General features: G+C 45.7%; 1 protein-coding gene across 3 annotated transcripts in view; it reads left to right on the top strand.

The window, feature by feature from the left end:
* Positions 1 to 4,044: 4,044 nt before the first annotated feature.
* LOC142824429 (dolichyl-diphosphooligosaccharide--protein glycosyltransferase subunit STT3A) overlaps positions 4,045 to 26,076 on the top strand; it is a 46,440-nt gene continuing 24,408 nt past the window's right edge. Inside the window, exons 1-11 of one of the 3 annotated variants that reach the window (XM_075916373.1) lie at positions 4,045 to 4,184; positions 5,627 to 5,749; positions 9,539 to 9,612; positions 10,091 to 10,216; positions 10,556 to 10,616; positions 10,979 to 11,100; positions 15,393 to 15,538; positions 17,253 to 17,343; positions 19,044 to 19,150; positions 22,184 to 22,348; positions 25,481 to 25,661. In XM_075916373.1, coding sequence (XP_075772488.1) covers positions 10,129 to 10,216; positions 10,556 to 10,616; positions 10,979 to 11,100; positions 15,393 to 15,538; positions 17,253 to 17,343; positions 19,044 to 19,150; positions 22,184 to 22,348; positions 25,481 to 25,661 — 961 coding nt within the window. In that variant the 5' untranslated portion in view covers positions 4,045 to 4,184; positions 5,627 to 5,749; positions 9,539 to 9,612; positions 10,091 to 10,128. The remainder of the gene's footprint in view (positions 4,185 to 5,626; positions 5,750 to 9,538; positions 9,613 to 10,090; positions 10,217 to 10,555; positions 10,617 to 10,978; positions 11,101 to 15,392; positions 15,539 to 17,252; positions 17,344 to 19,043; positions 19,151 to 22,183; positions 22,349 to 25,480; positions 25,662 to 26,076) is intronic. The other 2 variants (XM_075916372.1, XM_075916374.1) reach the window with 2 other exon arrangements.

Below are 26,076 nucleotides of genomic sequence, written 5' to 3'. Positions count from 1 at the left end.
CAGTGGGGCCCATGGATGATCGAAATTCTTAAGGAGCACTCAAAGATGATAAAGTCATAGCAGAGAAGCTAATTGAATTCTTTACTTCAGTCTTCATGGCTCAGGATATTGGAGAGATTCCCAAACTTAAGCCATTCTTTTTAGGTGACAAATCTGAGGAATTGTCCCAGACTGAGGTGTCATTAGAGGAGGTTTTGGAACAAATTGATAAACTTAACAGTAACAAGTCACCAGGACCAGATGGTATTCACCCAAGATTTCTGAAAGAACTCAGTTGGGAAATTGCAGATCTATTAACTGTGGTTTGTAACCAATCCTTTAAATCAGCTTGCGTACCTAATGATTGGAAGATAGCTAATGTGATGCCAACATTTAAAAAGGGCTCTAGAGGTGATCCTGGCAATTACAGACTAACATCAGTACTGGGGAAATTAATTGAAACTATAGTAAAGAATAAAATTGTCAGACATGTGGATGAATATAATTTGTTGGGGGAAAGTCAGCATGGTTTCTGTAAAGGGAAATCATGCCCTACTAATCTGCTAAAGTTCTTTGAGGGGGGTCAACAAACATGTGGACAAGGGGGATCCAGTGGATATAATATAATTAATTTCCAGAAAGCCTTTGACAAGGTCCCTCACCAAAGGCTCTTTAAGTAAAGTAAGTTGTTATGGGATAAGAGGGAAGGTTCTTTCATAGATTGATAACCGGTTAAAAGACAGGAAACAAAGGGTAGAAATAAATGGTCAATTTTCAGAACTGAGAGATGTAACTAGTGGTGTCCCCCAAAGGTCTGTACTTAGTCCAATCCTGTTCAATTGATTATAAGTGATCTGGAGAAAGAACTAAATATTAAGATGGCAAAATCTGCAGATCATATCAAACTGCTCAAGATACTTAAGACCAAAGCAGACTGTGAAGAGCTTCAAAAAGATCTCACCAAACTAAGCGATTGGGCACTAAAATGGCAAATGAAATTTAATGTTGATAAATGTAAAGTAATGCACATTTGAAAAAATAATCCCAACTATATGTACAATATGATAGGGACTAATTTGCATACAATTAATCAAGGGAGAGATCTTGGAGTCATTGTGGATAGTTCTCTGAAAACATCCATTAAATGTGCAGTGGCAGTCAAAAAAGCAAACAGAATGTTAGAGTCATTAAAAAAGGGATAGAGAGTAAGACAGAAAATATTGTATTGCCTCTATATAAAACCCTGGTACGCCCACATCTTGAATAGTGTGTACAGATGTGGTCACCTCATTTCAAAAAATGGCATTGGAAAAGGTTCAGAAACGGGGAACAACAATAATTAGTGATTAGGAACAGGTCCCATATGAAGAGAGATTAAAAACACTTGGGCTACGTCTACACTGGCATGATTTTCCGGAAATGCTTTTAACGGAAAAGTTTTTGTTAAAAGCATTTTCGGAAAATCGCGTCTAGATTGGCAGGACACTTTTGTGCAAAAGCACTTTTTGCGTAAAAGCGTCCGTGGCCAATCTAGATGCACTTTTCCGCAAAAAAGCCCCGATCGCCATTTTCGCGATCGGGGCTTTTTTGCGGAAAACAAATCTCTGCTGTCTACCCTGGCCCTTTTGCGCAAAAGTCTTTCGGAAAAAGACTTTTGCCCGAATGGGAGCAGCATAGAATTTCCACAAAAGCACTGACTATCTTACATGAGATCGTCAGTGCTTTTGCAGAAATTCAAGCGGCCAGTGTAGACAGCTGGCTAGTTTTTCTGCAAAAGCAGATGATCTTGCGGAAAAACTTGCCAGTCTAGACACAGCCTTGGACTTTTTCATCTTAGAAAAGAAGAGACTAAGGGGGGGATATGATAGAGGTCTATAAAATCATGACTGGTACCAAAAACATGAATAAGGAAAAGTTATTTATATATTCCCACAATATAAGAACTAGAGATCACCAAGTGAAATTAATAGGCAGCAAGTTTAAAACAAACAAAAGGAAGTTTTTCTTCACTCAGCACACAGTCAACCTGTGGAATTCCTTGCCAGAGGATGTGGTGAAGCCTAGAACTTTAACAGGGTTCAAAAAAGAGCTAGATAGATTCATGGAGGTTCGGTCCATCAATGGCTATTAGCCAGGATAGGTAGAAATGGTGTCTCTAGCCTCATTTCTCTGGTGGTGGGTGACAGGTGAGGGATCACATGAGGATTACCTGTTGTGATCCTTCCCTCTGGGGCATCTGGTATTGGCCACTGTCAGCAGACAGGATACTGGGCTAGATGGTCCTTTGGTCTGACCCAGTATGGCTGTTCTTATAATCTTATAGTGAAAAACAAAACACAGCAGCACGTTTCTGAGCCTGCATCAACTGACTTGGGCTCATGTTATGCTCAAAAATAGCTGTGTAGATATTGGGGCTCTAGCTGAAGCCTGAGCTTCCATGAACATTTCCTTGCTAAGTCTCAAAGCCAAGACCCCCTCTCCAGGCTGCAACCCAATGTCAATGCTGCTATATTTAGCCCCACAATATGAACTTGAGTCAATTGACTCAACTCCCAGACTCACTGTCATGTTTTGTTTTTTAGCGTAGAGGTGTCCACTGTTATTTTGAAGTGTGGTCTCTTACTTTCAACTAGCTTAGTTCAAGTGCAGTAAATTGAGTGTCCTAACCTGAGCTAGTTGTCGCCATGAAGGCAAGCCCTTAGAAATGTTGATTTCAAGCTAGTGAGAGCAAACCCTGGCACATGCAACTAAATCCAGCTCCCTCTGCAGCAGGAAACCTGAACATAGAGGAAGAAATCCCCTTGAGAGCCACCATTTATTTCCCAAAAAGAAACCATCCACCCAAACCCAAGAACATCATGGACAGCTTTTGCCCTGAGAAGTGCCCTCCCCTGAAATCCACTAAAGACCGTACATTTACTGGGAAGGGTTGAGTGAGCATAAAGCTGGGTAGTCGCATGAAACTGTACATGTGGGCCACATGCAGGTTTTGTACGTATATAACTATTTGGAGCAGGGAGTGATTTTTGCCTACACAGTTACAGCAGAATATATCCAATGGGGATGCATAATGCCTTTGTACAGGTGCCCTGCACATTTCCTACCTATATGGACACACACAAGTGTTGGCGAAATCTCGCTCCCCTGCGGTACAGAGTCCCCAGAAGGGTCCGAGGCTGGAGGTCAAAGCAGTGAGGCAGGAGAGAAATCTAGAAGGAAAACTTTATTCTGCATTCAGGCAGGCTGACAGCTACCAGGGTGAGAGCAGCAGCCCTGAGACAGGTTCCGGGTCCTTTCTACAGACGCTCAGACAGTGCAGGTGTTGATATGTTAAAGAAAACAATCAAAGTCTCAGCAGAAGCACTCGGAGGTTTCTGCTCACCCCAGAAGTCAGTTTGCAGAACAAAGGAGCCTGCGAGGCAAACTGCGACACCATCAGGGTCCACGTGGCAGTTTGCGACGCCTCGGTCTCCATGAAGTTGAGCGCGGAGGCGCCGGAGGGGCCTGGGAACGCGGAACCCTTCCGGCCGCTTCCCTCTGACCCCTGCAGCCCCAGACACACCCGCCGGGACTGGACTTTTCTCCCACAAGATCCCCGGGAGGGGAGTGACCCGGGCCCGCCCCAGGGACCCAGCAGGGGCGCCAGGGTGGGGGCGGGGCGAGCGGGAGGCACCGGAAGGGGCAGTAGCTCTAGGGTGCGACTGGGGGGGGGGGTGCACCGCAGGCTGCTCTAGCTCACGTGGCTCAGCCGTGGGGGCGGAGTCGGCTCAAGCCAGCTGAGTTCGGGAAATTGCCTTAAGGGACCACCACTAGCATCCCGCACAGCCAACACCACATCCGGATCCGGTCACGTGACACGCTGCTCCCGTGGCCCCTTCCGGGCGCCTCTCGCCTAAACGGACACGTAACTACTCGCACCTCAACCAAACCGCGCTTCTCCTCAGACTCCGCCCCTCCTTTCACTTTTTGACCTATCACAAGTCACGCCTGGAACGTCCGTCTCATCCATTTCCGCCCTGAGTGGCAGTCTCACTATCCAATCAGCTTTGGTGTAACAGGCCGTATCTCAAGGGCGCGGTGAGGGACAGCGGTGTGTGTCAATGGGTGTTGCCAGGAGGCGGGGCAGCGAGCTGAGGGCGGCAGGCAGGGGTGGGTGCGCGGAGCGGATGGATGGCTGAGGGAGCGGGGCGAAGAGCGGCGCCCAGGTGAGGGTTTGCGGGCCGCGCGCGCGTGCGGCGCCGGGTCCGTCCCGCCGTGAGTGGCTGCGGGGCGGGGCGAGGGGCCGGCTCGTCCTCTGCTCTCCGCTGTCAGTCCCTGCCCAGCCCCTCCGGCTCCGGGAGCTGCCCGGCCGCCCCGTGCACAGCGCCTAGCGCGAGGCGCGGCCGCTCCGCTAAGCCGTTACTTACGGTTGGCGCCTAACGGCCGGAGCGGGGTCCCGTGCGCGGGGCTGTTCCCGCCTGCGGCTCCGGCCGCCGCCGCCAGGGGGCTGAGCACCTGCGGTGGGTGCACGTGGCAGCAGGGCAGGCTCTCGGGAAGGGTCACCTGCTCTGAGCGTGTCACAGCCCAGGCCAGGCAGCTCCTGCGCTGGGCTGGGGGAGACGCTCCTCCTCGTTAGGCCATTGGTAAAGCCCTCCAGAGAGAAGTGGGATTCATGATTCATGGCGCTAAGTTGATGGGCTGCTTTGTCTTGTACCAGCTGAAGCTTTTTCGGGGCCTGTGGCTTCTTGCATCAACATGAGAGGGAATAATCAAACTCCAGAAGTCAAAAGTTACATTTATGACATTGATTACCATGAGGAGCACGATCTGATAGGAGGAATGCAATCATCTGGCCAGTCATAGATGGAAGTGGGCATTTTTTTGACATCTGGTGGCTTGAAGGAGTTTAAAAAGGACTTCTAGGCTGCTGACCTCACCTCATTAGTAGAGGATGCTGTAGAGGAGCCAGTTTCTTTGAAGGACTTTCCCATATCCTTAATCTTGCCTGAGTTCAGCATTAGAGAATTGCTCTTCATCCAGGTGCTGACTTTGGCTGGATTCTGCTAGAGCCTGGAGATATTGCTGCATATATTGAATATAAAGAAGATGGAAAGCTGGGTATCAGCTGTGTTTTGCTGTCACTTTAACCTATATTAATTCTATAGCCCTCCCAAAGGCTTCATAGAGTTGTTGAAGTAATATGGGGGAGAATATTGGGTCATTGGGAACTGCAGGTGAGGGAACAGTTAGTTGTCTGTAATAGCTCTCTGCTCATTCTTGGCAGTCTGAGAGGAAGGAGAAGATGTGACATGGTCCTGAGCCCTATCCTTTTGCTTATTCCTCTTACTGAGAGCAGGTTGCCCCATACTGAGGACAAAACGATGGCTGGACAATAGGGATGTTAAATATCAGTTAACTGAATAATCGATTAACCTCATGAATTCTTATTGGTTACTTGACTATTCTATAGTATCCAGGGGTGGGGCCAGCAGCCAGTGCTCTCTGGCCCCACTCCCAAAGAGCCCCCTGCCACTCTGCACTGCTGCCTCTATATCCGAGGCAGCAGCGTGAGGTGCCAGGTAGCTGCTCTGTGAGGGGAGCCAGTTGAAAAACCACTTCTGCTCCTGGGCTGGCTGCCTGTCACCCCTTGCTGCTGCCTCTGTTATAGGGTGGCAGCAGCCCCTATCCAGGGAGAGGGTCTGAGCTCCTGGACCCAGCACAAACCAGAACTGAGCCGAGCTGCCTGCCCGCCTGGTTCCTAATACACTTTAAATGCAGAGCTGCTGCAAAGGTAGGTTCTGGACCCAGCTGCTGGCCAGCCTGCTAACAAATTTACTTGCAGGGGAATGTGTGTAGTCTATAGCAGTGGTCCTCAACATTTTGGGGCTGCTGGGCGCCCGGGAGCGGCGTTGCGCATGTGCCGCGCGTCCGGGGCCCAGGGCGCAAGAATGGCTTGGGCTGGCCCTGGTCACTCGGCAGGCGCACATAAATGCCCCGGTGGGCGCCATGGTGCCCACGGGCACCGCGTTGGGGACCACTGATCTAGACTACGCTAAAGTGTCGAAAGAGGATATGCAAATTCCACAGGAATTTGCATATCTTCTTCTGATCTCACTTTTGAAAGTGGAACTTTCTAATCAAGACGCAGGGTTTTTTCGGCAACCCCCCCTTTTTTTTGAAAAGCCACTTTTCCTCAAAAAATGAGGATTACGTGGCTTTTCGAAGAGCGGAGAGGGATTGCTGGAAAAAACGCATCTAAACTACTTTCACTTTCGAAAGCTCTGCTTTTGAAAGTGAGATCAGAAAAAGATATGCAAATTACTGTGGAATTTGCAAATCCTCTTTCAACACTTTAGCATAGTCTAGATCAGCCCTCAATCTTTTGCTTATCCATTAATTGGTTACACTATTAGGGTATGTCTACACTACAGCACTAATTTGAACTAACTTAATTCGAATTAGTTAATTTGAACTAAGCTAATTCGAACTAGTGCATCTATACCTAAAAACTAGTTTGAATTAACATTTTGCTAATTTGAACTAGCATGTCCACATTGAATGGACCCTGAACCGGGGTTAAGGCTGGCCAGAAGCAGTGCCGGCAGGGCATCAGATTAGGACTTAGAGCGTGGAGCTACTGTCTCAGGCTGGCCGAGGGCTGTGCTTAAAGGGACCCGACCCCCACCCGGACAGACAGTTCTCAGGGTTCCCCGCTTGCTTGTTTACCTCGATGAGGGACAGCAAAGCAGTCCTGTCTTGGAGTGCCCTGAATGCCCACACTTAGCACATCACAGCATTCGGCCATCAGCCCGGCTGCACTTGCTGCAGGCTGCCATCCACGGGGGTCAATCGGAGGGCTGCAGGAGAGTTTCCGCCCCGAGGAGTCTGCAGAGCCATCTCAGTCCTCCCCACTGGGGGCTCGTACCCCATTCTTCCCTCACCTCCTTCCACTTACCCCTCCCTAGCCCCCCTTCCTGATGTAAAAAATAAAGGACGTGTGTTCAAAAATAGAAACTCTCTTTATTTAACAAAACTGGAGGGGGGTTAACCTCAGGGAAGACTGGGAAAAGGAGGTGGGAGAGGGAAACCTCGGAGGAGGGAGCTGGAAGGGGGAAGCCAGGGGAAGAAGGAGGAGGGGAAGTATCAAACTATGGTTCACCATATCTACAGTACTGTGTACAGATGTGGTCTCCTCACCCCAGAAAAGATATTTTGGCCTTGGAAAGGGTTCAGAAAAGGGCAAGTAAAATGATCAGGGGTTTGGAACAGGTCCCATATGAAGAGAGGCTAAAGAGACTGGGACTTTTCAGCTTAGAAAAGAGACTGAGGGGGGATATGATAGAGGTCTATAAAAGCATGAGTGGTGTAGAGAGGGTGCATAAAGAAAAGTTCTTCATTAGTTCCCATAATATAAGGACTAGAGGATACCAAATGAAATGAATGGGTAGCAGGGTTCAAACTAATAACAGGAAGTTCTTCTTCACAAAGCAAATATTCAACCTGTGGAACTCCTTGCCGCCAGAAGCTGTGAAGGCTAGAACTAAAACAGAGTTTAAAGAGAAGTTAGATAAAGTCATGGAGGTTGGGTCCATGGAGTGCTATTAGCCAGGAGGTAGGAATGGTGTCCCTGGTCTCTGTTTGTGGAAGGCTGGAGATGGATGGCACGAGACAAATGGCTTGGTCAGTGTCTTCGGTCCATCCTCTCCAGGGTAGCTGGTGTTGGCCACTGTCGGCAGACAGGCTACTGGGCTAGATGGACCTTTGGTCTGACTCAGTACGGCCGTTCTTATGTTTTAAGCTCAGGGTCGGGGGGTCTCACTGGACCACCTTGATTTTCATGCAAACCTGCTTCTGGGTTCGCATGTGGCCTTAGACGGCCGCTTTCCTGTGCCTAGTGCGGAGGGGTCGTGGACATTGTAGGCCTCCTCCCAAACCTGGATGAGGTCCATGATCTCCACACTAGACCAGACGGGCGCCCGCCTCTTGCGGCCCCGGGCAGGCTCCTGGGAGCCGCCAGCCTGGTCCCGGGAAGAGGCGGAGGGCTGGATGGCAGCGGGTGGCTGGCTCGTGCCGTGCCAGGTGCAGGGTCTTCTGGCTGGGTGCTGGCAGGTTTGCACCTGGCACGGGCACCGTAGCCAGACTGTGCCCCTTTAAGGGCTTTGGGGCCGGGAGGGGGGCAGAAGGGTTTCCCTGGCTTGGCCCAGAGTGGCCACCAGGGCAAGCTGGGAAGGGCTAGCCTCCCACTAGTTCGAATTAAGTGGCTACACAGCCCTTAATTGTAACTACTTAATTTGAACTAGGCTTAGTCCTCGTAGAATGAGGTTTACCTAGTTCGAATTAGGCGCTCTGCTAGTTCGAATTAAGTTCGAACTAGCGGTTTGTATGTGTAACGCCTGTGAAAGTTAATTCGAACTAACGACTGTTAGTTCGAATTAACTTTGTAGTGTAGACATACCTTACATCCCTACTGGACAGTGCCCCAGCTTTACCACTCAGTAGAATGACCTGTCATGCAGAATGATTGTGTGTGTCGCCATATGGGATCCAGACAAACTGCAGACTCCAGCACTGCATTCTTTGTTGCCCTGAAGTTCCTGGGGCTGCTACCAACTCAGAGTAGAGATGGAGAATCCCATTTAATCGGTTCACTGGTTAAACACGACATTTAACTGGTTAATCGATTGAAGGGGCACCAGCAGAGATGGGCCACTTCAGCCTAGCCGGAGCAGTCCCTGCCTGCGATGTGCACTGTTTGTGGCAGGTCTTGCGGGGTTGGAGTAGCTCCCTTCCTGCAGCTCCCTGCCCTCTTTGGAGCTGGATTATCTGTTATCTCGACAGTCTCCAGTGCCAGATGCTTCATGGTCATTTGAACTCTTTTGCCCTCTAATATAATAATGAAGGTCTTTGTGTTCTCTGAAATTGGGAAACTATTAAAAATATAGCATCAGTGATTCAGTCTTGGATATTATTTTGGATGAATGTGTAACCTTTAAAGTAGATCTGGAAGGGTTTCTGCATGTATTGTTTTATTTGACAAATCCCGGGATTGTCAGATCTGGTCTCGCCTAACTTAAATGAAAGGCTCATTAGATGTCTCAAACAAATTAAAACGTAGCTTTCTTAGATCTTGGAATCTACGTCAATAAAGAGAACCTATGTCCGAAATGCGTTTGTTAAAGATGTGTCAGCAAAATAAAAATTACGTTTTCTGAATTTTTAAAATCCTTTCTCTTTTTAACTAGGTTTTACTTCCTTCTTGCCTGATAATTATAATCCTATTGATTCTGAGTCTTTGAGCTTTTCAGGATTAGAAAAGTTGCAACAGTTTAATCAGGTTGATTTTAAATTGATTTAGACCTGTGTAATTTTTTTACCCTATCAAAGTCTTGAATTTCTAGTGTAAACAAATCAAAGTGATTGTGGGGGGAAAAGATCTTTTCAGGCGTTCTTATGTATCACATGGGAGTAAAAAAGGTACAAACTGTGCTATTTTGTTTCAGAAGGGGCATCAGGCCTAAGAATGCTTTTGAAGTATTATTGTTAATTGTTTATATACATTTACATGGCACTTTACACACAGAGAAAGAGAGACATCCTCTGCTCCAAAGAACAAGGCAAGACAAACACATAATAAGACTGAGGACAACTGATCAGGTGAGAGGGATATTGCTGAGATGGGGTTGATTGAAGAGCTATTTCAAAATGAATTTGAAGGGTGTAAAGGAAGTTTGGCTGGTGAGGGTAGGAAGAGTGTCCTAGTCCTACAGGCAGAATAGTAGAAGGCATGAGTGAATGGAAATGAGGAATGGTGAAGTAAGGGGAGAGGGAATGAGGTCAGAGACCTAAGCAGGGCGGAGATTACTTGAAAAGTTTAAATTACATTCGATAGATTCCATAAGAGAGCTATCTAGTTGTGGTGACACACTGAGAATGACAGGAGCGGAGAATGGTTTTTGGGGCAGAAATGGACTGCAATGAGGCATGGGGACAGTCCCACTCTAGGGAATAGTGACATGTTATTCCTTATTTAGAGAGCTTCCAATTAAACGTTCTAACAGGAATCCAGGATACTGTTTTTGGGATGAAAACTGCATTGTTCTTGGCTCATCCCTTCTATCCTGTTCCCTTTCAGGTGTTCAAGTATCATTCATCACAGCCTTTGATGTGAAAATGACCAAGTTAGGGTTTCTCCGCCTGTCCTATGAAAAACAGGACACGCTGCTCAAGCTTCTTATCCTGTCAATGGCAGCTGTGCTATGTAAGTCTGAGCCTTGATAATTTATCGATGTACATCTTCCATAATACTGCTAGCCCTGCTCCATGTTCTGCATTTCTTAGAGTAATGGGACTCAGTTACATTTAAAATAGCTTTAATAAACCTGGCCATTAATATATTGAAAATAATATCTCCTTACCTCAACTCACCAGGGGGCAGTTTGAGCCAGTCCTGGATAGCAAGCCATGCACAACTTTTCACAGGCTTTAAGCTTTCACAGGCTTTAAGCTTTCATCTAGCAAAGATACTGCAAATAAATCCAAGTTTCTCTTGCTATGTGAATGCTGTATGTTGATGCTCTCTTCTACCTATGTATTGCAGCTTTCTCCACTAGACTCTTCTCAGTGTTAAGATTTGAAAGTGTCATCCATGAATTTGACCCGTAAGTACTCTGCTTGTGTCTTGGTGGTCTCCTATCAGTCTTTTTCCTTGTGAGTATGTAAAGATGGTGTTGTGTTTGTCAGGGTATCTTTAGTCATAAATATTTATGACTGGAGAGAGGTGCAGATGATCACATGATAACCTGCTAAAACTCAGAATGCATAGTAAAAAATGGCCAGTGCTCCTAAGGATTTTATTTCAAGATGGTATACTGCTCAGCATCTGGGCTGGTGCCGTCTGTCATGGAGACAGCACTTACTCATGCACTGATTATTTAAAGTCTGGTATTGGAACGTGAGGAGGAGTAAACAACATTTCCAGTGTCCACACTGCAGAGACACTCAATATCTTATGATATTACAGGTACTTTAATTACCGCACAACCCGCTTCCTGGCAGAAGAGGGCTTCTATAAATTCCACAACTGGTTTGATGACAGAGCCTGGTATCCCCTGGGGAGGATCATTGGTGGAACCATTTACCCAGGTAAAGCCAGGGTGTTTTTTGTGTGCTAAACCTCACTTTAAGGTAAAGGAAGTTCAGATGGTGCAGATTCTGGACTCCTATATTGGTTCAAGAGACTTCTACCTTATCTTGTCACCTGTTCACTACTTCCAAGACCATTATGGTAGGGCAATCAAACTTGGTTTTTCTCTGACTTTTTACATCAGTATAATGAAACATTAAAATTGTTCTTACTGGTTGTGTAGCTGAAAAGGTACTTGGGTATAATTTTGGAAAAACAAATTGATTATTTGGTAGCTCACTGGGCCAGCACCTGATTGTGGTAGTTTAGATAATCCTTGCTGGGAAAAATTTAGGGATTCTTCATTTAAGAGAATTTGATTGGATCTGTACATGCCTGTGTCTTTCCTCCCTCCCCATTCTCCCTTTAGTTGAGAACTTGAGAGTGGAAGACAGTATAGGGGACAGTGATCATGAAATAATAGAGTTCATGATCTTAAGGAAAGGTAGAAGGGAGACCAGCACAATTGAGGTAATGGATTTCAGGAAGGCAGATTTTGATAAGCTCAGAGAACTTGTAGGTAAGGTCCCATGTGAAGCAAGACTGAAGAGAAAAACAACTGAGGAGAGTTGGAAGTATTTCAAAGGGACGTTGTTAAGGGCCCAAAAGCAAACAATTCCGCTGTGTAGGAAAGATAGAAAATATGGCAAAAGACCAGCTTGGCTTAACAAGGAGATCTTGCATGATCTCAAAATAAAAAAGGAGTCCTATAAAAATGGAAACTAGGACAAATAACAAAGGATGAATATAGGCAAGCAACACGGGAATGCAGGGGCAAGATTAGGAAGGCAAAGGCACAAAATGAGATCAAACTAGCTACAGGCATAAAGGGAAACAAGAAGACCTTTTATAAATACATTAAAAGCAAGAGGAAGACCAAGGACAGGGCAGGCCCACTGCTTAGTGAGGAGGGAGAAGCAGTAACAGGAAACTTGGAAATGGCAGAGATGCTCAGTGACTTCTTTGTTTCGGTCTTCACCGAGAAGTCTGGAGGTGTGCCTAAAGTAGTGAATACACGCAGAGAGAGGGTAAGTTTAGAAGATAGGATACACAAAGAACAAGTTAAAAATCACTTAGGAAAGTTAGATGTCAGCAAGTCACCAGGTCCTGACGAAATGCATCCCAGGATACTCAAGGAACTGATAGAGGAGGTATCTGAGCCTTTAGCTATGATTTTTGAAAAATCATGGCAGACAGGGGAGATTCCAGAAGACTGGAAAAGGGCAAATATTGTGCCCATCTATAAAAAGGGGAATAAGAACAACCCAGGAAACTACAGACCCGTCAGTTTAACGTCTGTCCCGGGGAAGATAATGGAGCAGGTAATTAAGGAAATCGTATGCAAACACTTGGAAGGTAATAAAGTGATAGGGAATAGCCAGCATGGGTTTGTGAAGAACAAGTCATGCCAAACTAATCTGATAGCTTTCTTTGATAGGATAACGAGCCTTGTGGATAAGGGAGAAGCGGTGGATGTCATATACCTAGACTTTAGTAAGGCATTTGATACGGTCTCGCATGATATTCTTATTGATAAACTAGGCAAATATAACTTAGATAGGGCCACGATAAGGTGGGTGCATAATTGGCTGGATAACCGTAGTCAGAGAGTTGTTGTTAACGGTTCTAAATCCTGCTGGAAAGGGATAGCAAGTGGAGTTCCTCAAGGGTCTGTTTTGGGACCCGTACTGTTCAATATCTTCATCAATGATGTAGATATTGGGATAGAGAGTACGCTTATTATGTTTGCAGATGATACCAAACTGGGTGGGGTTGCAACTTCTTTGGAGGATAGGGACATAATTCAAAATGACCTTAGCAAGTTAGAGAAATGGTCGGAGGTAAACAGGATGAGGTTTAATAAAGAGAAATGCAAAGTGCTCCACTTAGGAAGGAACAATCAGTTCCATACATACAAGATGGGAAGCGACTGTCTAGGAAGGAGCATGGCGGAAAGGGATCTAGGGGTCATAGTGGACCACAAGTTGAATATGAGTCAACAGTGTGATGCTGTTGCAAAAAAAGCAAATATGATTCTAGGTTGTATCAACAGGTGTGTTGTAAGCAAAACTCGTGAAGTCATTCTGCCACTCTACTCTGCACTAGTTAGGCCTCAGCTGGAGTACTGTGTCCATTTCTGGGCGCCACATTTCAAGAAAGATGTGGAGAAATTGGAAAGGGTACAGAGAAGAGCGACAAGAATGATTAAAGGTTTCGAGAACATGACCTATGAAGTATTCCTTGAGTATCCTGGGATGCATTTCGTCAGGACCTGGTGACTTGCTGACATCTAACTTTCCGAAGTGATTTTTAACTTGTTCTTTGTGTATCCTATCTTCTAAACTTACCCTCTCTCTGCTTGTATTCATGAACTGGGCTTTTTTAGTTTGGAAAAAAGAAGATTAAGGGGGGACATGATAGCGGTTTTCAAATATCTAAAAGGGTGTCACAAGGAGGAAGGAGAAAATTTGTTCCTCTTGGTTACTGAGGACAGGACAAGGAGTAATGGGCTTAAAGTGCAGCAGGGGAGGTTTAGATTGGACATTAGGAAAAAATTCCTAACTGTCAGGATGGTCAAATATTGGAATAAATTGCCAAGGGAGGTGGTGGAATCTCCCTCTCTGGAGATATTTAAGAACAGGTTAGATAGACATCTGTCAGAGATGGTGTAGACGGAGCTTGGCCCTGCCTTGAGGGCGGGGGGCTGGACTCGATGACCTCTCGAGGTCCCTTCCAGTCCTATTATGCTATGATTCTTTGTTTGATTTTGGACAGAGGGGAGGGATAGCTCAGTGGTGCTAAACCCAGGGTTGTGAGTTCAGTCCTTGCGGAGGCCATTTAGGGATTTGGGGCAAAAATTTGTCAGGGATGGTACTTGACCTTTCAAGGTCCCTTCCAGTTCTAGGAGATAGGCAATCTCCATTATTATTATTATTATTTATTATTATTATAGCATGCTATTGTGAACTATATTATTGATTGTACTTGCATGATGGTATCAGATAAATAGAGAAGTGAAATTCTCTGAACTCACACATGATCTGGACCTTCATAATTCTAATACAGCCCTGAAATAAGACTCTATTTAAATGCAGTCCAATTGTATCCTGCAGGGTTGCACGTTGTTACACATTCTCCAAAGGTAAAACATAGTTACTCAAGGTCAGCTGGAGGAGGAAGTTTGCTCCTTATTCCATGTTCAGAGTCCAGTTAAGTCAGATGCTAGATGTCTTCTAAAGGGTCTCAAGTATTTTTATGGCTGTCCCTTTAAATCTAACTAGCATCATCCTGGATCTGAGGCACTGGCTAAACATCCCCTGTTTTTAAATTCTCACCCAAACCTTCCTAGAATTAGGGGTTTGGGTGGGAATCCCTAAGACCTTCAAATATTAGAGTATTAAGGACAATATAAGTATCTAGGTATTCATAAACAAAAGATAGGACTATGCAGCACTTTAAAGACTAACAAGATGGTTTATTAGGTGATGAGCTTTCATGCAACAGACTCTCTTCCTCAGATCAAATTGTGGAAGAAAATTGGCGTGACCATAAATACCAAAGGGATACAATCAAAAAAATGTGAACACATATAAAATTAACAAATCAGATTTTAGAGCAGAGGGAAGGTGTGTGTGGGAGGTTAGTGTCTATGAGATAATGATATTAGGGGTGATAGCTTCCCCAATTATCTTTGTAATGTGTAAGGTAGTTTACGAATGGGCCTTAACAAAGATGCTAACTACCTTACACATTACAAAAATAGCTTCTCCAATTATCACCCCTAATATCATTATCTCATAGACACTGACCTCCCCCTCCCCCCCCCACACCTCCCCTCTGCTCTAAAATCTGATTTCTCAATTTTGTGTTCACATTTTTTTGATTGTATCCCTTTGGTATATATGGTCATGGCAATTTTCTTCCACAATTTGATCTGAAGAAGAGGGTCTGTCGCACGAAAGCTCATCACCTAATAAACCATCTTGTTAGTTTTTAAAGTGCTGCATAGTCTGGTCTTGCTAAAACAAAAGACAGGACTAACATGGCTACATCTCTATTACTATTCTATAGGTATTCATAACAAACTTAATGAACTAGTTTAGATACATTAGTTTTACAGTGTCCCTCTAAGTTCTCTTTACAGCAAGGTCATCCCTTAACTTAAACAGCGTCCTCAGGTACTTTCTGTTCTAAATGAAGTACAGCAAATTACTGTATTGCTAGTGGTAACAGGATTGTCTCTGTCATTCAGGTTTAATGATCACGTCAGCAGCAATTTACCATATTCTGCACTTCTTCCACATTACCATTGATATCCGAAATGTCTGTGTGTTCCTGGCTCCTCTCTTCTCTTCTTTTACCACCATAGTAACTTATCACCTCACCAAAGAACTCAAGGTAAAGAGCAGATCTGTGCATACCTGCTGAATTGTGTAGCTTTCAGTAGAGAGCATGAGATTTGTCGTCTTGTGTACCTGTCAGTCAAAGCAGAAGTATTGATAATTGCAGGGGGAGCTGCGATTGTGATCCTTAATATTTCTATTGCTTTGACTATTGATTTATTTGCTGTTTGTAGCCAGATCAGTTTATTCATCTGGCCTTTAACATTTATGAGGCCTGTATATTATTGGCAAGGCTTTTTATTGGCTTCTACCCAGTAGGTTATTTTCTGTGCTCTATTTCACTCTGTGTTGGCACTGACTGACTTTGATGGGAAGGCTAGCAGGATAGCAACTATACTTGGTTTTTATAGATTAAGAGGAAATAGCAGCACTCTCCTTCTGTTATGTTTAGGGTCCGTTGCTTTGTGAGTGCTACAAATTAGGGATGGTGTCAAGCTCCTCCCGGCATTTCAAAGCGGCAGCACCACGTGGAGCCCAGGATCAGCTGGGAACTCCCTAGGGCTGTTCCTACACTTCAAAGGCAGAATCGCCCTACCTGCTAATCAAATAGTCGATATTTAACATCCTTAGTAGGAGGTGTTGAGCCTAAATGTGTTGCCTCAGCTTGACACACAGGCAGCTCTGTGAGCTGATAAAGGATCTTTACTTAGTTGGGACATCTGGGCCAGAGTTTATCTTGTGCCTGGTGGAATTTTCTGCTGCCTGGAGATTTCTTTTGAATGATGCACAAGGCTTGTACTTGTTCAACAATTTGTGCTCAGAGACATTTTCCTGTCACATTCACGTCCACTTACGGTTCTGTCCCAAGTGCATAACTTTTATTTTTTCATTGGCACTACTTGGAACAAAGTCTTTCATATTTGCTTAATTCTCCCCGCTGGCTTTTAAAAATATGTTTGAGTTGAAGAGGATGATCTTGGCATTGGAGCTTGGGCTACTGCCCAGAGATCCTTCCTAATTCAGTCTCCTGTGTTCTTATTGACCACATCAGTCAGTCCAACTGGGAGTTTCAGCCTTACTGTCAAATTTTGTAGCCAGTAGTGAAGGTAGCTTCAGGAATCAGTTTAGATACAGTGCAGTGAGTTCCTTCTGCCAGCTTTCTGCAGTAATCAGGTTAGACTCTCTGATCTGTATTTCAGTCTCTGCACTGATCGTTCTAGCAGAGGAGAGCAACATTTATGGGCCTCCAAAGGGATCCTCGTCCAGCTCTCCTTGACTGAAGGAAGGCTGTGACACAGGAGCCGGAGAGAGAGGGGTGTAGGGATTTTTTTTATGGCCCTTGCAACTGAGAAAATTTATTATTTAAGTCAATAAGGCCTGGTCTATACTAAACTAGGCAGGTCGTTTTAAGGTACGCCATCCATTGTGCAAAATGCACAGCTGGAATCAACTTACCTTAAGTCGAGCTGTGGCGGAGTCTACATGTCAGGAGCATATGCTCCCGTCAGCCTCCTATCAGCTTTCCTTATTCTTTGCAGATTGAGGAGTGCCAGATGCTGGCAGGTGTGGTCCCTCAGTATTTGATTGGAGGTCCCATCAAATTCAACGCTAAAAGATCGACCTCCAGAAGGTCGATCTTCTCCATATTGTAGACATGCCCTAAGCGGGTACTCTGCCTTTTGATACGTTTGCCTTTGCCAGCAGAGCATGTAAATCTCTTTAAAGACTGAAGTTGAATCTCTTTCCCTCTGACCATATATGGTTCCCAGGATGCAGGGGCAGGTCTCCTGGCTGCTGCCATGATCGCTGTGGTGCCTGGTTACATCTCTCGTTCTGTGGCTGGCTCCTATGACAATGAAGGTAAGATCGGTGGGGCTCCAAAATAAAAGGTAACCCCCAAAAGAGCCAATAAACAGGACTATGTAGCACTTTAAAGACTAACAAGATGGTTTATTAGATGATGAGCTTTCGTGGGCCAGACCCACTTCCTCAGATCAAATAGTGGAAGAAAATTGTCACAACCATATATACCAAAGGATACAATTTAAAAAAAAATGAATACACATAAAAAGGACAACTCAAATTTCAGAACAGAAGGGGGTTTGTAGCTTCCCCAATTATCACCTCTGATATCATTAGCTTACAGACATTTACCTCCCCCTCCCCCTCCCCATTCCTCCTCCTGTTCTGAAATTTGATTTGTCCTTTTCATGTGTGTTCATTTTTTTTTAATTGTATCCTTTTGTAGATATGGTTGTGACTACTTTCTTCCACTATTTGATCTGAGGAAGTGGGTCTGGCCCACGAAAGCTCATCACCTAATAAACCATCTTGTTAGTCTTTAAAGTGCTACATAGTCCTGTTTTTTGTTTCAGCTACACCAGACTAACACGGCTACATTTCTATCACTAAAAGAGCCAATGTATTCTGAAAACCAAGTATAAAAATAACAGTGTTTGATTCCTCTGCATTTGCTCCTAGAGCGATGCAAGCAGATGATTCCCAATCAATAATGATCTACAGACAAAACCTGCAGTGCGATGAGATTTGGCTTTTCTCTTGCACATTAAGCATGTTTTGCCTGTCTAGTTGATTATGTTGATCTCTCAGGATGGAAAATATTTGTTTCTCTCTTGTACAAAATGAGCAGGCGCTAATTAATAGTAATATAGGAATATGCTCTAATAGTAATATCGTCAATTCCAAAACAAGTGGTTCTACCAATTCCATAAACTCTTGTAGGCATCAAAACTCTTTCTGTCCTGTACCACCTGAAAGTAGCAATAGTTTTGTAACTGAGACAGAGACAAGTTTGCTCTTGATACCTAAAATAGAATAGAATCCAGGTGGCTCTTTTATAACTATATTGATATTACGTGGGTGACCAAGAATCAACTTGTTAGTAGGTGTGACTTAGGCCTCAGAAGCAAATGTGTAGAGTAAGAAAGGACCGCTTTTTCATGCATTGTATTTTTACCTTTTTAAAGCCTTTAATGGCGCTTTCAATTTTAATTTAATTTAAATTTACATAAGGGATAAATGTTTCTTTCAAGGGCCCAAAGCAACATACATGTTAAGACAGTAATTCTGTAGAGCTCTACTCCTTGTGAAAAGGATTTCTGGGGTTCCCTCTGTGACAGATGCACAATGTATACATTCACCTTGTGGTACATTGAAATCTAGGAAGGTGCTGTCACTACAGAAGTGGTTCCCAAAGCAGTGGGGTTGTCATGATCTGGACTGCATGTTCCGTGCTCTAATCACATAGCTGAACTTTAGGGAAGGCTGTTTTGTCATAAGGCTGTAACTTTCACAGCGGATTACATTACAACAAGGTGAGCCTAGGGTCAGGCTTATTAAGGTTTTTAGGTGCCTAAAGGTGCAGATGGATGTCTAGTGAGATTTACAAAAGTGCCTAAGTAAGTTAGGCATCTAATCCCCATTGACTTAAAGGGTTTGTCATTATTTGCCATGGAGAGGTGGTCCTGGGCACTTTAGGGTAGATGTTTATTTTTGTGTCAGTAGTATTTCCATGTATTCCTGTACATTATTTTGCTCAGGTATTGCAATATTCTGTATGTTGCTAACTTACTACATGTGGATCAAAGCAGTGAAGACTGGCTCCATCTACTGGGCAGCCATGTGTGCCCTTGCCTACTTCTACATGGTAAGTTCTGTTTCTGCTCACAATCACTTCACTTCAGATGAGCCTGTTGATCAGAAGTAACCAAAATACAGCCTAGATGTCAAATGTGGCCTATAGTTATCTTTGTGTCCGTGTTAAGCGGGTGTGAATGTTTAACTGATTAACCAGTGGGGGCTAGAGCAGCTCCTTGCCTGCCACAGGCAGGGGGATGTTCCAGCCCCACAGGATGGGCTGTGATGGCATCCCAGCAGGAACAGTCTCTATCTGCAGTGGGCCCAGACGCCCTTCAAGCAGGAGCTGCTCCATCCAGGACTCAGCAGCCCCCACCTCAGATGAGGTGGGCTACTCAAGCTCTCCTGCCCACCTCTCCCTTTGAGTTAACTGGTTTAAATGATAGTAGGGTGCCCCCTGCTCACTACGCTTGCCAACCCCCCTCTTACGGTGAGTAGGCAATCCCGCTCTCTCTCCCGCCCCCTCCTCCCCCAACCGGGAGGATCAGGCTACAGCTGTGCCAATCCAGACCTGTTTCCCCACCCACCTGAGCCTTTTCTTCCCCCAGCTATCACCCTGCCATGGCCTAAGCCTAACCCCCATTCTCCTGGCCAAGGCCATGCCAGGCCTGGCCCTCTTCCCCCCCCCGCCCCCCCCGGCCTCTTGGGGTTGGGCTGGGCCAAAACTGTGGTGTGGCCTAGCCAGAATCGGCCCTCCATGCCCAGCCGTGGGCTGTGGTGGGCACTATGAGGCCTCACCAGGCTCTGTACTCCTCCCCCAGCCACAACAGCTCCCTTCCTCCCCCCAGCATTGGGGAGGGGAAGGGCTGCTTTGCTCCCAGTGCTGCATGGTTTCCACACTCACTCCACTCCCGAGGACCATGAGTGGGGTGTGTGGCTTCTGCTCCCCCCCCTCCCCACCACCCAAAAATCGCGGAGTGAAGGAGCTGTGTGCTTTGCAGCCCCCGCACTTCCCCCGTCTAACACTGGGAGGGGAGGGGCTGTGTGGCTCACAGCTTCAACCTCCTCCCCAATACTGGGTGGGGAGGGGCCGCTTGCCAGGCCCTGCTCTCCGCCCCGCGCACCAGAGAAGGGGGAGAAGGGAGACACAGCCAAGGAGGGAGGAGTCAGGTAGGGTGCAGAGTGATGACCTGTCATTCCACTGAAAAAACTTTTTATATAGAGAGAGATGTTTAATCACTTAACCAATTAAATGGGATTTTATATCCCTACTTCCCAGCATGCAGTCTTCCATCCTGTCTTCCATGGTAATTCCTATATGCAGGAACTATTCTGTATGTGACACACATGGGTACTGAATTGATGGTGGCTGTATTCTGTTTTAATGTATTTAAAAAAACTTTAAAAACAAGTTATCCTATAGCACCTTAGAGACTAACAAAAAACATATAGTACCATGAGCTTTTGTGGACACAATCTGCTTTGTCTAGTTCCTTTTTGGTTGTTAATGGGGCCTATTGTAATGAGCCCTTGGAGTGACACTCTCCTGATTGAGCTTCATTATCCATTGAGTCTTTTTATTACAAGAGGCAATGTTGCAGCATTCATGTGTCTGAGGGCAGGTCTACACTATGGGGAAAGGTTGGCTTATGGTATGCAATTCCAGCTACGTAAATGACGTAGCTGGAATCGACATACCTTAAGCCAAGCTGGAGCACGGACCTCACTGCAGGAGGCCAATGGGAGAGAGGCTCACATCAACTTCCCTTACTCCTTGTGACAGTGACGATTACTGGCATCACTGAGGCATCCTTATTGTTCATTGTAGCAGGTCCCCAGTGGACCTGCTAAATTGAACGCAGAAAGATCGACCAACATCAATCTTCCCAGTAATGTAGACATGTCCGGATGACTAGGAGAAAAGGTGTATTTCAACATGTTAGCTGATCAAAGTAAAGCCTAGGGTTTCCCTTGACAGACTGACATGTTAAAACTGCAACTTGCCTTACCTACACAAGGATTTTAACGTGTGGATCTGATCAAAGCAAATAATAAACAGACCTACCTAGCTTTTTGTCTGCTGTTCCAGAATTCTAGAGCAGCCTAGCTGAGAAACTCTATTAGCAACTCTAGCATAAAAAGTTTGAGGCTCAACCCCCCCCCCCCCCTCCATAATTTCATTTTGGAGCCAGAATGGCATGTTTTTCCCCCTCCCATGGAACATTCATCCTGGTCTGTTGAAATGAAATGAGGGGCAAAGCTTTCTCTCCTTGTTTTCCCTTGTAATGGGTTTCAGTAATCTAAGCTTGCCTGGATGTTGTCATTTAAGACCAAGTAGTCCACTATATATTCTTAGATGCTCTTTTCCTACACTTGGTTTTTATTTGGCTGTTTTGAATGGAACCAAATAGTATGCTTTTATGAATCCTATGCCAGATTAATTTGTAATGATTCCCAGTGTTACGTGCAATATGTTTGTGCATGGTAGTAGCATCAGAGAGTCTGGATATGTATTAGTGCAAGATCTGGGGTAAGCAATCCTGGAATTTTTCCATGTCACTACAAAGAGCATTAGATTTGTCCTTGTTTGGTGCATTTTCCTGTCAGATCATTGCTGGAGAGCTCATGTAACCTAGTTGAAAAAAGGCAGATTTTTTTTTAAAAGAAAGTAATTTATTAAAAAAGAAAGGTGTTAGGAATGGGGCAGCTCCATGACCTTCATGTATTCTGTTCCCTCTATTGTGATGCACTAAATGTACAAACAGTAAGATTTGCCCAAACCTTTTGAGAGAAACAGTGAACTGTCAGAAAACCAAAAGAAGGACATTGGCTTCAAACAATGTTGAGTTAATCTATTTATGAACTGTGTTAATTCTGAAGCATATTTTGAATTGATAACCATTAAAAAACCACTGGAATGTGATCAAGTCCAATGTGTGTGCCTTTGTTTTCTGTTTCTGCTAGCAAAACCCAGTTTTCACTTGGGGGTTCTGGAAATGGTCTGTAGAATATTTTTTTGGAAATTGTCTATAGAATATTAACCTCTTTTTCATCGACACAGTGCAAGTTGTTCTGAGCACATAATTGTTCTCTTCTTACCCAGGTCTCTTCATGGGGTGGCTATGTGTTTCTGATTAATCTGATCCCCCTGCATGTCCTTGTGCTGATGCTGACAGGACGCTTCTCCCACAGGATCTATGTGGCCTATTGCACAGTGTACTGCTTAGGAACCATCTTGTCTATGCAGATTTCCTTCGTTGGCTTCCAGGTAAGGGAATCAGACGAAGCAATGGAACGCAGTATTCTCTAGCAGTTAGAGTAGGGAAGCCATAGGTAGGGATGTAAATGCCCTTAAGGAGTGAGGCTTACTGGTTCTGGTTACCCAGTAGAAACTGGAGCAGTTCCTTGTCTACCCTGAGTGTGGTCTGCTCCTGCCCCTGTCTGTGGCAGATCCAGCTTAGGCCCCTCTCCACAGGCAGAGACTATTCTATTTTGGGGTTAGTTACATTTTTCAAATGTAAATTTTTTACATCCCTAGCTACAGGTTGACATTTGAGTCCTTCTTCTGACTGTGCCATTAACTTGCTGTGTGAGTATAAGGGAGAAATTATGCCTCACAGTCACTTAGTTTCTTCATCTGTACTAAGCCTAAACTTCCTCCCAGAAGTGTGCAGGGCTTCATGAACTTTGGTAAAGTACTTTGCACAGTTCCTCAGAGGGCTGTAGACTGTTAACAGTGCTAGATATCAGAAGGGTAGCCGTGTTAGTCTGGATCTGCAAAAGCGACAAGGAGTCCTGTGGCACCTTATAGACTAGCAGATGTATTGGAGCATAAGCTTTCGTGGGCAAAGACCCACTTCGTCAGATGCATGTAGTGGAAATTTCCAGAGGCAGGTATAAATATGCAGGCCAGAATAAGGCTAGAGCCCCAGCATCAACTTACCACTCTCTTGGTCAAGACTGGGCAAAATACAGCCCAGGGGCTGGATCTGGCCCATCAAGACACTGGATTTGGCCCACTGACCACCCTGCCGCTGTTTAAAACACAGTCTGCTCTTCAGGGAGGAGAAGGCTTCCTGTGATCTCCCTGCCCCAGTCCAATCCTTCAGCTCCTATTGGCCAGAAACAACTGGTCAATAAGAACTGACCTCAGCCAAACTCACAGTTCCTATGGGTTGGAAACAGCCAGCCAATTGGAACTGAGAGATTGGCCTGAGAGACTGGGGCAGCGTTAAGCCTCTTTCCCCCATCCAGAGTTGAGAGCCATGTGGAGGGAGCAGCCTGTATTTTCAAGCGGGCTGGGGCTGCAACAGGCAGGGAGGCCCAGATTACCATCCAAACCCTCTGCACCCCCTGCCCTAGGTGACAACTCCCTCCCAGATCCTGTACCCCTCCTACACCTGTCCCCCAGGTCGGAATCCTCTCCTGCACCCACACCCCCTCCCTGACCCTACACCCCAATCCCCTGACCTAGGTCACAACCCCCCTCCACCCAAACACCGTCTCCTGCACTCCAGTCCCTTACCCTGAGCACCCTTCTGCACCCAACCTAGACTCTGTACCCTCTCCACAGGAAAGTGCAGCTCTTGACCATTTACCAAAATCTTGGAGTGGCCCCCCACCAAAAATTATTGCCCATCCCTGCTCTTGGTGGAGCGGTTGCCCATAGTGGTCACTCTGCAGTATTGCATTCCTCCAAACAGCAGCTCCCTCCCTTTCCATGTTCTAGAACAGTGGTTCCCAACCTTTTTTATACTGCAGACCAGTAAACCCATTCATAAACTTTTGGTGGACCGGTAACATTTTATTTGCATACTCATTATGCAAATAAATGTTACCGGTCTACCAAAACGTTCAGCCCCCAGAGCTGCTGCAAACCACTGGCTTCTACTCTGCGCCAGCCCACCCATTCCAAACGCCTCAGTGCCAGCCCCCTACCCCTTAGAGCCCCCTACCACCAGACCCCCTCCAGTGCCAGCCTGCTGTTTCCAGAGCTCCTGTGCACCCAACCCCCCCAGAGTCAGCCCCAGTCCTCAATATTAGCCCTAGAGCCCCCCAGTGCCAACCCTGTCCCCATAGCCCCCCCCACTACTAGCCCCGCCCACATAGCTCCCCCGTGCCAGCTCCCCACCCAGACACCCCAGTGTCAGCCCTCTGTCTCTTGGAGCCCCCCCAGCACTAGCCTCGCCTTCTCACCCAACCCAGTGCTGCCTCTCAGCCACCTCCTGAGTGCTGCTACTCAGGTCACGGCTGCTCTAAGGCTCAGCCCTCTTCCGCAGCCGGGAGGAGACCCCGTGCCTGCCTGGCCCTTGTTGGCTGAGAGGCAAGGCAGGACACACCTCTCCCAACAGGAGAGGAGGAGAGGTGCTGGCGTCAGGAGGAGAGGTGCTGGGTGGTATATCCTAGTCCCAGCCACCAGAGCCACCGTGGCCAGCAGCCAGCGTTCCGTGGCCTGGTGCCCGTCTGTGGACTGGCAGTTAGGAACTGCTGTTCTAGAATACAGTCCCATTCACGGCACTTTCTGCTTTCCTGGCAAAACCAATCCCTGACCTTGCTTTAAGTTAGAAGAGGAAACTGCCTGCTAAATTTAGTGGCCCTAGCTCATAATTATTTTGGAGGAGTTCTTGAAGTTCACTGAGACCTGCCGGCAGACACACAGACAGATGCGCTCTGTATCTATATAGATATATTTTATAGATAATGATCCAACTGGATCTAGCGATAGTTACATGGCCTTTTGGGCTTCTGCTTGAGACTTGGGAGACTTAAACTGAGCAACTGCAATATGCTAAACAATATGGCTATGGGAGACAATGGGAGTCCTGATCATCTCTGTCTCTTTTTCCAGGTTACTCTCTCCCCAAAAGCTTATTAAAACAAAGATGCTGACCTGAACTTCCCTTACTGATACCACAGGGCACGTCTAAACTACATTCCGCTTCCGAAAGAGGAATGTAAATGAGCCTGATCAAAAATGCAAAAGAAGCGCGGATTTACAAATCTCATGCTTCATTAGACTGTGGTTTCTTCTTCAAAAAAGCACTCACGTGATTATGCAAATGAAGCATGAGATTTGTAAATCCGCACTTCATTTGCATTTTCAATCAAGCTCATTTACATTCCTCTTTCGGAAGAGGAATGTAGTTTAGACGTGCCCTGTGGTATCAGTAAGGGAAGTTCAGGTCAGCATCTTTGTTTTAATAAGCTTTTGGGGAGAGAGTAACCTGGAAAAAGGGACAGAGATGATCAGGACTCCCATTGTTGTGCCTGGATTTAATTTTCCTTGTGGCTTCTTAAGAGCTTTAATTTGGGAAAGAAAGTGACTCCTGGCTGTGTCTGCAGAGATGTTTCTGCTATAGTTATTCTCCTCTGCATCCAATCCTGCTCTCTTTCCTTGCAGCCTGTCTTGTCATCTGAGCACATGGCTGCCTTGGGGGTCTTTGGTCTATGTCAGATCCATGCCTTTGTGGACTACCTGCGCAGCAAGCTGAACCCCCAGCAATTTGAAATTCTCTTCAGGAGTGTGATCTCACTAGTTGGATTTGTCCTTCTCACGATAGGAGCCATGCTGATGCTGACAGGTAGATTGAGCTATGTGACAAAAGCTGTGCTCGTGGTGATGGAATGCATGAATTTCCTGTTTCACTTCCCTGTTACCTTGGCCTATGGTTCATTATAATTCATTCCTTTAATGAAACAGGAAAGAGCCCTTTGCTGAGTAATTGTACTAGTTCTTGTACCAAAAACTGCATGCAAACTGTAATTCTAGCTCCTTCTTTCTCAAATCTGTCCCCCTGTGTATGTGTTCAGAAATCTAATCTTCCTAATGTTGTTCAATAAAGCATGTTTTTAGTATTTTGTTGGCCCAGCAGAGCCAGCACAGCTCTGGGAGCTGGAGCTGCAGTATATTCTGGTTCATGCATCATCAACAGAACAGTTGGCTAATCTCCAAGTGGGAGAATGTGTATTGTTGGTGATAGTCAGAAAAATCTCTTG

Source organism: Pelodiscus sinensis, unplaced genomic scaffold, assembly GCF_049634645.1.
Source record: "Pelodiscus sinensis isolate JC-2024 unplaced genomic scaffold, ASM4963464v1 ctg35, whole genome shotgun sequence".
Lineage (NCBI taxonomy): Eukaryota > Metazoa > Chordata > Testudines > Trionychidae > Pelodiscus > Pelodiscus sinensis.
The sequence above is the reverse complement of the archived record's forward strand: the minus strand, read 5'-3'. Positions and strand labels throughout refer to the sequence as shown.